Source organism: Manduca sexta, chromosome 25 (assembly GCF_014839805.1).
Source record: "Manduca sexta isolate Smith_Timp_Sample1 chromosome 25, JHU_Msex_v1.0, whole genome shotgun sequence".
Taxonomy (NCBI): domain Eukaryota; kingdom Metazoa; phylum Arthropoda; class Insecta; order Lepidoptera; family Sphingidae; genus Manduca; species Manduca sexta.
Window position 1 is genome coordinate 318,683 of NC_051139.1, and position 15,020 is coordinate 333,702.

Sequence of the window (15,020 nt, forward strand, 5' to 3'; positions counted from 1 at the left end):
ATTAGTGGAAAGTGAATTTTGAATTATGGTCGTTTGTCTAAAATGCATTGCATCACTAATCGATCGCCAGACTAGTTATTACTATACATTTGCATATTATGAAATAACAACCGAACAACCCTGATCGAGCCTCCACTCGAGGATTCCATAGAACTGACGGTAAATATATAATCTCGGAGCACTGAAACATTTTTGCACTCAATCACGTACACTGAACTCAGCATGCTCCAGTATACAAATATTCTTAACTACGCGTAAATGGAACATGAAGACGTGCACCGAGCAAACAGAAAAATAATCTAATACAAGCACACGAGCAGACAAGCGGGTCGTACTCACGAAGTGCATCGCGCGTCCCGTCCGCTGTAAACTATCGTGAAATGAAACGTACTGGGAACAACACGGTCGTCTCGGCGCTGAAGCCGCAACACTCGCAAACGGTCAGGTAACAGTCGTCGACCGCCTCCTCGAAGGTCATGGCGCGCGCGCATCGCTTGAGGACCCTTCGGACACTGACGACTAGCGCCGGCACTCGGCGGGTCGCAGCGATCGCGCGTGCGCCGCTCTAACCACAACCACTCACCGGTGCGGGCTCGCTCCCCTTGCTCTCCGGTTCGATGAGGTCTCCGTAAGCGGGCATCGCGTCCGAGCACCCCTCTACCTCGGCGTGGTTGTCGCGCGGTTGTGACGGTGAGGGCGGCGCGGCGGCCGCGAGCTTCACGCGCGCCAACGCCACCGCCTCTTCTAGTGACCCCACCTCGGAGGCTCCCCTCTCTCCGTCGTCGCGATCCTCCGATAAGCACGTGGACGCTTGAGCGGCAATTGTTATGCGCCGACGCAATGCGTTTCCCGGGCTCGGCTCTTCGACCGGTTTTTCCATTTCGGGTTCGCTGTTCCGCTTCCAGGCGGCTTTTGTGAATGGTCGGGTTGCTACTGGATGTTCCACTGCAATAGGACTTGCGGGCTCGGGCGTCAATTGTTCAGTTTCCTTTTGTGGCTCTGGCTCAAATGATAGGTTGGGAGGTGGCTCCAGGGTGGATTTGGACGGCTTAGGTGACGGCTTAGCTACCTCCTCGATGCGTTTCTTACCCATACTGCCCATTCTACGCAGCAGGTTGCCATCCTTTTTCTTTTTGTCGACGACGGCGGTGCCGGGCGAGCTGTCGGTACTGCGAGAGGCGTCGCTCGCCGCGTCGCGGTATTTCTTGTTCCGTTTACGCATCGTGCGTTCGTCGCGCGAGATCTCACCGTCTGAGAGGACCGACTTTATGGAGCCGGAGCGCTTGATCGAGCCGATGTGGAAGGGCGAGCCGGGCCGGAACGGGGAGCGCAGCGTGTGCAGAGTCCGGCGGAGACGCGAGGGCCCGGCGTGCACGGGCGCGGGCGAGGGCGGCGGGAGCGGGGGCTCGTCGTCGCGCATGGTGGTGGAGCGAGCGCGCCGCGCCGACTGCCGCCGAGCTGACTCCCGGCGAGCGCTGCGCCGCCGCGGCCTTGCTCCCTGACTACCCAAGCAGCGCAAATCTCGGATAAACTTTTGACGAGGCGATTCCATCAAGGATATCGCTATTATCTAATTAGTATACTTAGCTGGCCAAGTGGTTACGTAGAGTCAAAATAAAGCTAAAATTAGGCAAACAACAAAGCCGATTATCTTCGGCAGACTAGAATCGATTCACTAATTTTTCTAAGACCCGATTGTTTGAAATATTAATAAGTAACCGTTGATGCGTCAATAACAAGCGTAGGCTAAAAAAAAATTACGTTCTTGCATATTTTGGCACTGCCTATTAGGTGATTCGTAATCTAGGAAAATATATAAACTTTTAGAAAGCAATCCCTTTTATATTTTTATTAAGCCTTTAATATATACTAAGGTTTATTATACGATACTAATTAATCCAACTCATTTATTGAACGATAAATAATATGAGCTGGATTAGTTTCGAAATTAAAATTCCTTCAATATTTAATTTGTTGATAAATGCCTTATCCGTTATTAATTTATTTGTCAATGGTACATTACACATCGACATTCTACTTGTGAGTTGTGACAAATCATCCGTGACTATATACACGATATGGTGTCGACATAATAATTTGTACCTAAGCATATATGTCTTCTTTTAAAAAATATCTAAATGCGAGTAAAATTTAACAACACTTTAATAGCGAAAGTTATTGAAAGCGAATCTTATTAATAACTAGCTTCCGCCCGCAGCTTCGCCCGCGTGGATTTCGGGTTTCAAAAATGGAGAAGGTGCTCAATTTGTCGGGATGTTTTTTTAATTTATGGTGGTATGCAGGTGGTCCGATTGTCCGGTCAGGGTCTGATGATGGGATCCTGGTGAAATCGAAGGAACTTTTAACCATTAAGGTTGCACACGAAATGACGGAAGCTTAAAAATGGAGTAACTTCTCCCGTTTTCCCAACATTTTCCATCACTGCTATGCTCCTATTAATTGTAGCGTGATGAAAAGTATACTATAACCAGCTCAGGAGTATGAAAAATAATTGTACCAAATTAAGTTAAAATCCGTCGAGTAGTTTTTGTTTCTATAACGGTTATACAGACAGACAGACAAAAATTTTACTAATTGCATTTTTAGCATCAGTATCGATCCCTAATCACCCCCAGTTATTTTGGAAATATATTTCATGTACAGAATTGACCTCTCTACAGATTTATTATAAGTATAGATATGCAAAAGTAGCTCAAAAATTGTCCATAACGAAAACATGCATTTTAAAGTAAAACAAAAGAAATAATATCGTGAAGCCAACCAAATAACTAATGATATATTAAATTTTGTGACTGTTCAATTTAGTCGGGTCCGCGATATCACTTTTGTTGAGTTTCAGAACGCGACATTACATTATTATATTCTGTGCTCCAACGCACACTGCTTTGATGTTAGGAACACACCTACATTGCTTAGACAACAGTGAACTTTATACAATAGCAATAAAGCTCAAATTGACTCTACGTATTAGTTAGAAAACGTTTGTATGGGAAATAGAAAAATGCTGTTTTGAGGATTTTCCCGGCAATTATTCGAATTTTTCTCACCTTTTAAATCTTCCCTAGACCTCCACGAATAATTCAAGACCAAGATAAGATAAATCCGTTCAGCCGTTCTCGAGTTTTAGCGAGACTAACGAACAGCAATTCATTTTTATATATATAGATATAAATGCGAGATTGTGTAAATGTTTGTATGTTCCTTAGAAATATACGCAAAAACAATTGAACATAATTCTCTGGATTAATATAAAGGCTATTTTTATCCCGATTATTTGTTGCCATGGGAATAATAGTTCTTTTTTATCAGATTTTTTAAATAGATGGCACTGCTGTCGTATTGTGTTTTTGGGACTTTTGTAGCAGGAACGGATTTTCTCGAAGATGAAGCCACGAGAAAAACCTAGTTATGTATATTATATATATATATATATATATAACTCTAATTACACTTATGACCCTAAAAACCAAGTTCCTTCAAGTTAAGCGATCCATTACTTATGGGTCCGTTCTATTATATTTTAATTATGAACACCAACCATTAAACACGTATGAATATTAAAAGCGGAAATGACCATCCTTAATAACACTTACATAGCGAATTATTTTCTAAATAACATGTAAAAGATGACATTCATAGATTTTAAAAAATAGGTAAGGAAAATTACTGTACAGCCATTTAAAACAAAACCGACACTTTATAATGATAGTGTAAGTAGAACGAAAAATATTTGTGTCATGGACACTTCAACTTCATTTGTTTATCACTGCATTCAGGGCGCATGTTTACTTTTATTTATTTTCTTAAATATTTTTATAAACACAAGACCGGTACAAAAAACATAGGTATGATTAAAGTTTGTCAGGATGTTTTGTTTTTTTTATTCATATTAAAAAACGTATAATCTACAGCATCTATTTTCTAGTTTGTTTTCCTCGTTGAGAAATATAGAATTAAAACCATTCCATTCACTTCATAGGACGAACTTAAACTAGGTAACGTGCGTCCACTATTTATAGCTCTATTTATCGTTTTGAGAAAATAAGCGAGCCTATGTTTTATATGGTTAAAAACTACTACTATGACGGCAGACTACCAAAGAGCAGCTTCTACGTGGAGAGCATTTTATGAGAGCTTAGTTGAACTTTTTAGACCTGGTCAACAGAGCCACCTTCCAAAAGAATCTTTCAAGGTGGGACCAACGAAACTCATTTATAAAATTTCATTGAGACCGGTTATGTGGTTTCTGATAACTGATAATATTGTGGACGACACGCGCGCCACCTACTGTTACATAATTGTACTATGCCTAATGCCTATAAACTTCCCGCAAGTGCAGGCAATGAAAACAATTTTATCTCAATCGGATGAACGATATAACAGCGCATAAAATACGAACAAATATTGACTTTTATATATTCGATGTACGTATGAAGACCTTGACTAACCTACACAATTATAACAAATTTAATACATAATTCAAGTATTTATGCAGATAAGTATGGTTTCTCGCCTAATTACATACTGGATTTGCAAATAACGTCTAACCGGAGTTCAATTTTATTAATATTTTAAATTAAGATATAATGTGTTGAATATATTTAAAAAAAAAAATGTGGTTATTAAACCTTGGCCAAATTGTTACACGACATTCTTATTAAGACGGTAACATTTAGTGTTGGAAGATATGAGGCAGTATTAGGTTTGCATAACTTATAACGAGAATTCCATTACCAAACGTAGAGTATTCATAGAAATGGTGTCAGAACCCTTTCATACCCTCTGAAGTTCGACAACGCACGCAAGTATAAATAAAGAACCAAGGTCCTTTAGTGTCTGAAAGCCGAGCCTATATCGACGGTCCCTACGTAAAGTATGGAATCTGCAAAATTGCATTTTGCAGATGCAATACTTTACGAAGGGACCGTCGGTTATATTTAGTTGTTTAAAGTGTCTCAAATATTTTTTGAACTTTCTAAAAGCAAGCTCCATAGGTTCACTGGCCCGTGTATAAGCTAAAAAGACCTTGTCTAAGACAACAAGGGAATAAATTCCCAGATTAATATCAGCACACGATGAAAAGCTACTTGTATGAAAGATAGATGCGACTCGAAAGATATTAGATTTATAAGTTTTTTATGTACACGACTAAAATCAGGTCGCTCACCTGTTCATGGTACGTCTTTTGTTGCAGGAAAAAATGCCTTATTGCTACCACTACTGGGGGGGTGAGTGGAGCGGTTATGTTGGTTTCACTGGTCTTCCGGCCCAATATCGACAATCGTGAGTATAGCATCGTCCGAGTGAACTTTGGACCGAGTCCCTAATCCTATTTACCCCTGCCACCACCATACCAACCAAAACCCTCGGTGGACTTCTTCGGCGCATACGTGACAGGCCCAGGGAATTTTGTTGCTCTAAGGTAGTTGCGCGGGACCGTCCCTGCGCAATATCGCATTGGGGCCCCTCTGTACGTGGGATTAAGATGTTTTCAAACTCAACCTAAGACTTTCAGCGTTTACAACAGGAGGAGACCGACCACTCGCATTGTCGGCCTCCTCGGAGTCGATTGGAGTGAGCAGCCGTCTACTGCTCGCTCTGCGACTTCGTCTAATTCCCATTTAGTCAACTCTTATTCACGTTACGTCTGCAAGTAGCAGCGAGTCTAGCGACAATGTCTTTGATTAACATAACGCTGCACGCCACTCACACAAACATACACAAACACTCATACCTTTCATCTCCGAAGGGGACGGGGGAGGGACATGGGTGGAATCAGGTCACTCACTTTTCACCATACTGGGTGTTGCGTGCCATTATGTGATAACTTATCGCCATATCGGGCAAAAATCCCAGCCTCTGGGCTGACACTAGGCAGAAAAACCTAATATCATATTTTCCGACCTCTGACCCGAACCCGAGACCGAGACCGCGCAAGCAGTACTACGCCACCAAGCGTAAGATCCCGAAAAAACACTAGGTCCATAATTAAAATTTTATATTATTGTAAGTTTGTATTTATAATTTTATTTGGTTAAATATCAGATATCGCTTACACACATTCAAATTTCAAATAGTAATTGAATATTTTCAAGGCGTCAATTTTTAATACAATATTATTTTTAGGAACTGCAGTTAATGTACAACAACTAAACTATTTTCTTAACAGATTAATAGTTTTAAGTTATTTTTAAAACTTTACCTTCGGCATTTATAACAAACTTAAAATTCACATGAAAAAATAATTTAAAAAGAAACAATAAGTAAACGTTTCTTAACACTATCTGCAAGTTCACTGATAACCTCGGTTGAATCAAACCGCTTAGAAACGTAAAAATATTTTAAAATTCATTAAATGTTTCACAATTTTCGTTTTTTATTCGTCTCACGCACACTAAAGTTCAAAACAACTCACTAATAAATAAACAAAATACATACGCATGATACCAGCAATGTCTTTAATTTAGCGAGCTTCATTCTCCAGGGTTTATTTTATTTCATATTATTTCAAAGTATTGAACACGTATAAAACAATATTATAGCACAGTTTCTGAACACTAAATAACACACGCGCGCACTGATAGCGAATATATTACGGGTTTCGTAAGGCCACCGCGCTTTCTTTGGAGACGTAGAATATATTTGTAAACGAAATGCAAATTTATTTTTTGCGAGTCTGATTTTATTAAATCTATTTTAAAATGGGTGACGAATAATTATGTGATTTAGTTATTAAAAAACGGACTGGCTGTGGGAAAATGTGTGTAATTTCTGCTAGATTTGTGTAGAACTAGAAATATGACGTGAATATGTGACGTGTTTTTCTTTGTATTTTAAGTTATGGTCTTTGTAAAGTTCAAATCTAGAGCACACATCTCTGACATTACATCATTAAGGATCACAAGTTGCAACTAAATTTTATTTGACAGTTATCGTATTAAAGAGCTAATGTAGGCAGTACTCATTTTATTACCATTTATTTGGGAACATAGATTGAACTCTGATTTTGTATATGTTCGGCGTAAACATTTATGTGACAAATAGGATTTACTCAGGAATTTTGGGACAGGCCCTAAGTAATACAAAAATGCATGGACTCATTATTAAAATTACAATTGCTTAAAAAGACATCTTTGTAAAGGGATCTGGGAAATTTCTAACACAATCCTAAGATAAACATAGAGTCTAAAATTTCACATTCTGCGTTGTGCAAGAGGGTCTAATTACTTTTAATCGTAGAGGCAAGTTCCGCTACGGATTATGTGGTGAGGTCGGGGTGTAGGTACCTATCGACAAGGTCTACAGTTACTCAGTTTACAGTACAATAAAAGACTGACTTAACCAGGGTTCGGTATAACAATCATAAAAACCAAAGTAATAACTAGTAAAGTTGTAAATTTAAGTTTCGTGAAGACTGTGAGGTTTGGCGCAGGAAACCTGTACACCAATCTCATCTACCCCATATCCGTGTTAAAGATGAGCCAGTACTCAACCAGTTAAGGAGTAAAACTAGGCGTTATAATAAAATAATTTACTCACATACGACGAAAAATAAAAAATCTCAACTGACAACTAAGAACATAAAAGACATTACATTGACGAATCGAAATTCAAAAATTTAAAACTAAACTATATTTTACCAAAAAGGATTTGCGTCGCCAACACTCCCCACCCCAATGCTGGTACAGCATTCCACATCTAGAGGAATACGAGCGACGCGCGCCGCAGAACGCCGCCAAAATCCCGTCTTGGTTTTGACCTCTACTACCCGTACTCGACCATCCTTTCCTGGAAATAACTTGGTAATAAGACCCTTTGGCCAAACGTTACGCGGTAAATCTTGGTCTACAACCAAAACGAGATCGCCAACTTGCAGGGGTTTCTGCTCTCCACACCATTTTCCTCTTGGTATGAGATCAGGAAGGATCTCCCTTACCCATCTACGCCAGTACATGTCAGCTAACCTTTGAGCTTTACGCCATTGTTGGCGCAGACAGAAATCCGTGTCATTAAAACTTCCTAATATAGGCAGATTTGATGACGTTCCAATAAGGAAATGGTTTGGCGTGAGTGACTCTACGTCACCTGCCTCGACGCTAACATGCATCAAGGGACGGCTGTTCACAATATTTTCCACCTCTGTCATGAAGGTGTTTAAAACTTCTTCCCTTGGAGCACGTTCTTTTAATATAATTCTCAGTGAAGTTTTGATGGTTCTTATTAATCTTTCCCATGCCCCACCCCAATGGGGACTCGCCGGAGGAATAAAGGTCCAATCAAATCCATTATTAACACCCTCATTTTTAAAACTCCTGTATCTATTTCTTGAATAGATTTCTGCAGCTCCTTATCGGCACCTCGCATATTTGTTCCGTTATCCGAATATATGCGTCGCGGCCAACCGCGCCTCGACGCCATACGTCGCAAGGCCAAAATTAAGGAGTCCGCAGTGAGCGATCCCACTAATTCGATATGTACGGCTCGAACCGTCAAACATGTAAATATCACTCCGTATCTTTTCATTCGTCGCCTTCCCTCTGTAACTTCCAGAGGACCGAATAAGTCTAACCCACAAAAGGTAAATGGACGATTGTGATGGGCTACTCGGGCGAAAGGTAAATCTCCCATCCTGGGTACTTGTGGTCTAGCTTTGCGAATCCTGCACAACATACATTGAGACACAACGTTTTTTACTGTAGGTCTAAGTTTTAAAAGCCAATATCTTTGTTTCAGCTCATTCACCACGGATTCTTGGTTTCCATGAGCGGCCATTACGTGGAAATGCCGAACAATTAATTTTGCCACAGGGTGTCGTCCGTCTAATATTACAGGATTTTTCGTTTCTAGGTCCACGCCGAGAGCAGAGTTGATCCGCCCATTAACCCTCATTACGCCGTGATTATCCAAAAAGGGTGACAAGGTAAGTAATTTACTATTTTTAGGTACAGGTTTACCTCGTGTCAAAGCGGTTATCTCAATAGGGAATGATTTTGCTTGAGCACTCTTCAACAGTAAGCATTCTGCTCGATCCATCATCTTGCAGTCTAACTGTCCAGGAAGTCTTTTGCATTTATCGACAAATCTTAGCAGTGCAGCTGCAGACCTCTTCAAACGTAGCCAGGAAGAAAACCGTAGAGGATCAGGTACAGGTAAGTGATATAACGTTACTGATGATTCCGATTCCATATGTGTAACCGCTACGTGTTCCAGATTATCATCAACCAATTCATAATTGAGTAGATCCTGAGGCCACTGAGACATGTCATTGTATAAAAAAGCTGGTCCCGTAAACCACTCGCTTTCAAAGACAGAACAATCAAAAGATTCTCGGGTGCCTAAGTCAGCAACGTTTAACTTCGTAGGAACATATTTCCATTCATGTATACGGGTCAAGTTATCTATCTCACCTAGGCGATTAGCTTCAAATGTTTTATACTTCCGTGTATTGTTTCGAATCCAATGGATAACTGTGGTTGAATCACACCAAAAATATCTAACGGTTGGAGTTAATCTATGCTCCCTTATTATATTATTCGCCAATCTAGCTGCCAGGCGAGCTGCTTCAAGTTCAGCTTTCGGGATGGTTATAGGCCTAACAGGTAAGACTCTACACTTACTTGCTATAAATGAGACATAAATTTTTTCATTAATGTTCCAGCGCCAAAATGCAACCGCACACATTGCTTTACTCGATGCGTCGCTAAACACATGCAATTGTAGGTTGTCATAGCCGATATTCATTGACATAACATCTGCGGACTCTGTCACGGAGTTTCCCTCACCGGTCGTAGCGAGCGGAGGTGTCGGCGGCATAGTGAGTCCGATGAGTACTGGCGAATCGCAAGGTGTTAGGTTCGTGGCCGGCTGGCTATCTCGCCTTATTGTTAATGGCGCCTGATAGTACCTCGGTATGCGTAAGTCACGAATAGACTTAAGTAAATTAATCCATTTGCACCATTTACCGTAAATATCATCTGATATATATTCGTCCCATCCAATATTAAGACGCCACGTATCCTGTAGCATAATTTTTCCTTGTATAGTAAATGGCGATAGGAAACCTAAAACATCAAAAATAGACATTACTACTCTTAACATTAACCGTTTCGTAGGGCGCTCCTTACCATGAATAATGCTTTCGGGTATCCGTTTCAAAGACACATCAAAACCCCATACGTCATCTTTGGGATACCATATCAGGCCCAAAATACGCTCTCCTTCGAACTGCTGATGAGTTTTAAACTTTATGGCTGCAGTGCCTAAGGATGCTTCAGGTATAGAGTTCAACACAGCTTCGCTATTACTAGTCCAGTTTCGAATCTCAAAACCACCTGATAAGTGGATATTAGTTATATTTTTACCATTTTTATTGCTGACTCGTCATCAGGTAAACTATCTATATAGTCATCCATATAGTGTGAATTCGTTATTGCTTTAACAGCGGCCGGTAAGGTTGACACATAGCGCTGTGCATTTTTGTTCTTTATAAACTGAGCTATAAAGGGGAACAATTAGCTCCAAAAATTAGTGACGTCATTACATACGTCTTAATATTTTCTTTAGGACTATTTCGCCAAATAAATCTAAATGCGTCTTGGTCTTCGTCATGAATTTTTATGCGTAAGAACATATCTTTGATGTCACCTGTTACTGCTACTTTATTCTCTCTAAAACGTAACATTATACCAAATAGAGATGACAACAAATCGGGGCCCGTGAGTAAGTAATCATTAAGACACGAACCTTTCACCTTCGCCGCAGCATCAAATACCAGACGTAGTTTCTTTTTATGCGGATTGTCCACTCCGAAGTGAGGTAAATACCATGTCCGGGGAGTGGACGCGGAGTCCTCAAGTACTCTAGCAAATCCATTTTCCAGTAGATGTTGAATACGTTCTCTGTACCTGTAAGCAAAACCTAAATCCTTCTCCATTTTATTTTCAATACCTCGGAACCTTCTTACAGCGGCAGTGTAAGAGTCTGGCATCTTACACTCCTTATCCTTCCACGGTAGAGAAACATACCAACGACCGTCCTTGAGAAGGGCAGTACGTTCCAGCTCAGCGATAGCGCGTACGTCATCAGCATTTTGACGCGGCATAGTGGCTGAAATTCCTAGTGAATCTAAGGCAAAGGAACATCTGACTTCCTCATGAAGATGCTGCAAACCGACCTCGTATGACATAGAATCCTCTGCATTCTCAAATACAGTGAGAGCAGTGGCGATTGTCGATTTGCGCTCGTTCTGCGGCACACGTAGACTACCGTGGATGCACCAGCCTAGAGGGGTGAGTGTAGCAGACGGCTCATTTAATTTACCCAACCTTACTTCTAAGGGCAATAGCAAATGGTAATTATCCTGTCCAATTAACATTTCAGGTTTTAAATTAACGGTACATAAATCATTCTTTATATCGCTTAAGTGGCTATAATTATAACATTTAACAAAATCGAATTTTTGCAAAGGCAAGTTTAACTCCTTGATACTACGAGCTCTTATGTTATACACCTTATTGTCTATACCACTAAGGTCCATATTAACAATTGTTGTTTCACAAACCAGTTCGTTATCAGTCCAAGCACCACGCACATGCATTGTTTCCCGGCGCCCGTGTAGTCCTGCACGTTCTGCGAGGCTAGCGCTTATGAACGATACAGTTGCCCCGTCATCTAACAACGCACTCGAATTCACTACACCGAGGGGACCGTGTATACGAACAGGAACCACTTTTAGCAAAACTTTACGATCACTCGCACTAATATAGGTTACATTTTCCGTAGCTGGTGACGGTGACGACTGTGATGCAGGAGAAGTACCTCGCAGCTCAGGCTCGTGACGTGCATCCGTAGCTATTGATATAGATGGTCGATGCGTACGTTGATCGTTTTCTCGATTAACCACGTTCACGGTGTAGTGTAAAGGCGATGATGGGGTTGACCGCAATTATTTTTGTCACAGGAAGGCGCTGGGCATGTATTGCGCTCATGGCGAGATAATAGACATTTGTAACAAATTCCGTGACGTTTGACAAATTGCCATCTGACATTACGTAGCGCTTTCTTAAACTCTTTGCATTCGGTTAGTATGTGAACAGACTTTTACAAAATCGGCATTGGGATTCGTTTTCTTGAATTGCGAATGTATGTGATATAGCTCGGGTTGTATTTTCCCTTTGGTATTTTGAAGGGACATGTCGAATGTTGGTGATGATGCTCGCGGTTGTTGATAATTTTACGGCCTCTTCTTGTAAAAATTCAGACATTATTATTAGCCGCGGTTTAGTTCCTTCTATTATAAATTTATAGCTGTAATCTGACCATTTTGAAATAAGTATTGGAGGCAGCTTGGATAAAATGATAGATACAATATTTACCCCAAATAGGTATTCTTCACGTCCAACAGCTCGAACTGCCTCTACAAAATTCTGAATTTTCACTGCAAATGTCACACAGTCTTTTTGATAGTCCTGGTGCAGCGGCGGGAGTTTTTAAGGTCGTTTATAATACGGGATATTATGCAGTCAGGGTTCCCATACAGCAGCTCCAATGTCGACATAACCTTTGCAGGTGACGTGGCGCTGATAAACAAAGCACTAACTGATTCCTTCGCCGACCCTTTAAGGCACTTACGTAGCCTCCATAAATTCTCCTTGTCCGTAAAATTACACACCTCAGTGGACTCCTCATACGCCTGCTTAAACTGGAGCCATTCCATTGGATCGCCAGCAAATTCCGGTAAATCTTTTGGTGTTGACATGCGGCTCAGTAAACTGGCATTGGTTTTATTGGCAGTGGCACTTGTGAGGTTTTTAATTGCCATAGCAAGCATGTCTACAGCATTGCTTGAGCTGTACGTGGGTGGTACAGGGCCTTTTGACGTGGTCGTATGTGTTTTGTTCTTCGTAGCTACAAGTATTGGCGATACCTGGTGCAGTTGACCCGCTGTTTTACCATGATCGGGGGTGAACTGGTCCTTCGGTGGTACCTCGAATGTAGTTTGAAGATTTTCTATCCAATCTTGTACTTGAAGTTGAGACCTATTAACTTCTTCTTCAATTTGTGGACTGTAATCAATGTAGGTCTCCTCTTCAAGTTCCGCCAGCTTTAACTCTGTTTCCCGATCGATGAGGGCCATTTCGATGCGTGCCTTCCGTTGTTCCGCTTCCAATTGCAATTTCTTTTGTATGATGTTTATAGAAGACTTGGATGATACCTGACTTCTGCGTGAAGACATTGCTTTTGCGAGCGGATCTGGAACGTGTCGAGTTGGCTCAGAAGTTGCATCAAGTTCGGGAATACTTGGTTGTACTATTGGCTGCGCACCATTTTCCTTTGAGAGTCCCTCCGTTGTTGCCTGATCCATGTTTGTGGAGACCCTTTTTCAGAGTCAACATTTTTCGGCAATTTCTCTTGTGGGCCACGGCGCGTTTTCCTGGTCATTTTTTGCGGTGTGCGGAACATAATATTCTGCAGATCCGGCTCGAAGGACCACTTGTTAAAGATGAGCCAGTACTCAACCAGTTAAGGAGTAAAACTAGGCGTTATAATAAAATAATTTACTCACATACGACGAAAAATAAAAAATCTCAACTGACAACTAAGAACATAAAAGACATTACATTGACGAATCGAAATTCAAAAATTTAAAACTAAACTATATTTTACCAAAAAGGATTTGCGTCGCCAACAATCCGCTTAACGTCGCCAAGCAACAAACTGTTCGAATTGTCCAAAGTCTGAACCGAGGAGAGGTTAGGTTTCAGTCCAACCACGCCACCAGACCGAGCCGATAGTAATTTGATAATAAGCGATATTGTTAATTGATGAAATCCACTTACTCCCCCGAATATAGTGCTTCCTCAAATTCGTTCCGGCCGGAGTTGACGGACCGTGTAAAGCATTACTATCCGCATTTGTACGGAATCGGTTAACGCCGGCGAAACCATATCACTGCGCTTTGAACAATTGATTTCATTACTCCAAAAGTGATTATTCATTTGGAAATACGGTTGAGAGTTGCTTATTTTATGAAACGACGTCACGTGTTAGATTGTAGGTAGTTTAGCAACTATAGTCTGCAGTAGGTATGAATGGGACATGTGGTATCCTGTAGATTTATTATATAAGTATATTGGTCCCTCGTATTCTGCGTATGACCGCCCAGACTGTTTCCATCTACCACTATCCCTAATATTGTCCGATCTGGTAAACGAACCCAGGATCCGTCTGTCCGTAATTCCGCTTTCTTTAACCAAGTAGAACCGAGAACCAAGTAAAAAAGAATTATTTTAACAAGTAAATTTACTAGCATGTAATAAAAAAAAATATATCTAATTATAACATGTTAAAGGTATTTTAATTTATTTTCGGTATGTATTAAGTGTTTCCCTTTTAGTAAAGTATAAATCTCTTAATAGCTATTTTAATGCCTCCATTTTTATATATTTGGATTTATTTCTGTCACCAAGCAACATTGAATACAACTGTTTCAATGAAATGAAATGATTTATTTGAATCTGTAAAATGTTATACATTATTTAGATTCTGTCAATATTAACTCTACCACCAGTTCGGAAAGCAGTTTTCACCAGAGAAGAACGGGCAAGAAACTCTGGTGTTGCTCTTTTCAATCAGTTTAGGGTAAAGACTACAGTACATGATAAAGTGAAAAGAGAAAAAAAAAGTTTAGAGCAGTTCATTTATAGACTCGTGGAATAAGGAATAAATTAATTTAAATTTTTATATGACTGCACAACCCTCTCAGGAATCATGAAATTTCTCTATTATCCTTATAATTATTTCCTCCCAGCACCTCTAGCAATTAGAAATTAGAAATAATAAAATAAGGTTTGAAGGTTTAGTAGTTGGCCTGAAGAGTCGTGAGCTCATTTGAAATCTGATGTTTTGATTTTTTATCAGCAATCTTGACGCGCAAAGCGAGTGACTCAATCATCCCGTAATATCACACAAAAAACATAGAAATTAAATTATAACAATTA

At 40.4% G+C, this 15,020-nt stretch overlaps 1 protein-coding gene across 7 annotated transcripts in view; it reads right to left on the reverse strand.

The window, feature by feature from the left end:
* Positions 1–15,020, reverse strand: part of LOC115453800 (ras-related protein Rab-32) — a 45,039-nt gene that overhangs the window by 17,960 nt on the left and 12,059 nt on the right. Inside the window, exon 1 of one of the 7 annotated variants that reach the window (XM_037442668.1) lies at positions 6,460–6,513. The exons of 3 other annotated variants lie outside the window; for them this stretch is intronic. In XM_037442668.1, coding sequence (XP_037298565.1) covers positions 6,460–6,498 — 39 coding nt within the window. In that variant the 5' untranslated portion in view covers positions 6,499–6,513. Of the gene's footprint in view, positions 1–339; positions 507–583; positions 1,436–6,459; positions 6,514–15,020 lie in introns of those variants that run through there. 3 more of the 7 variants (XM_037442663.1, XM_037442666.1, XM_037442671.1) reach the window with 3 other exon arrangements.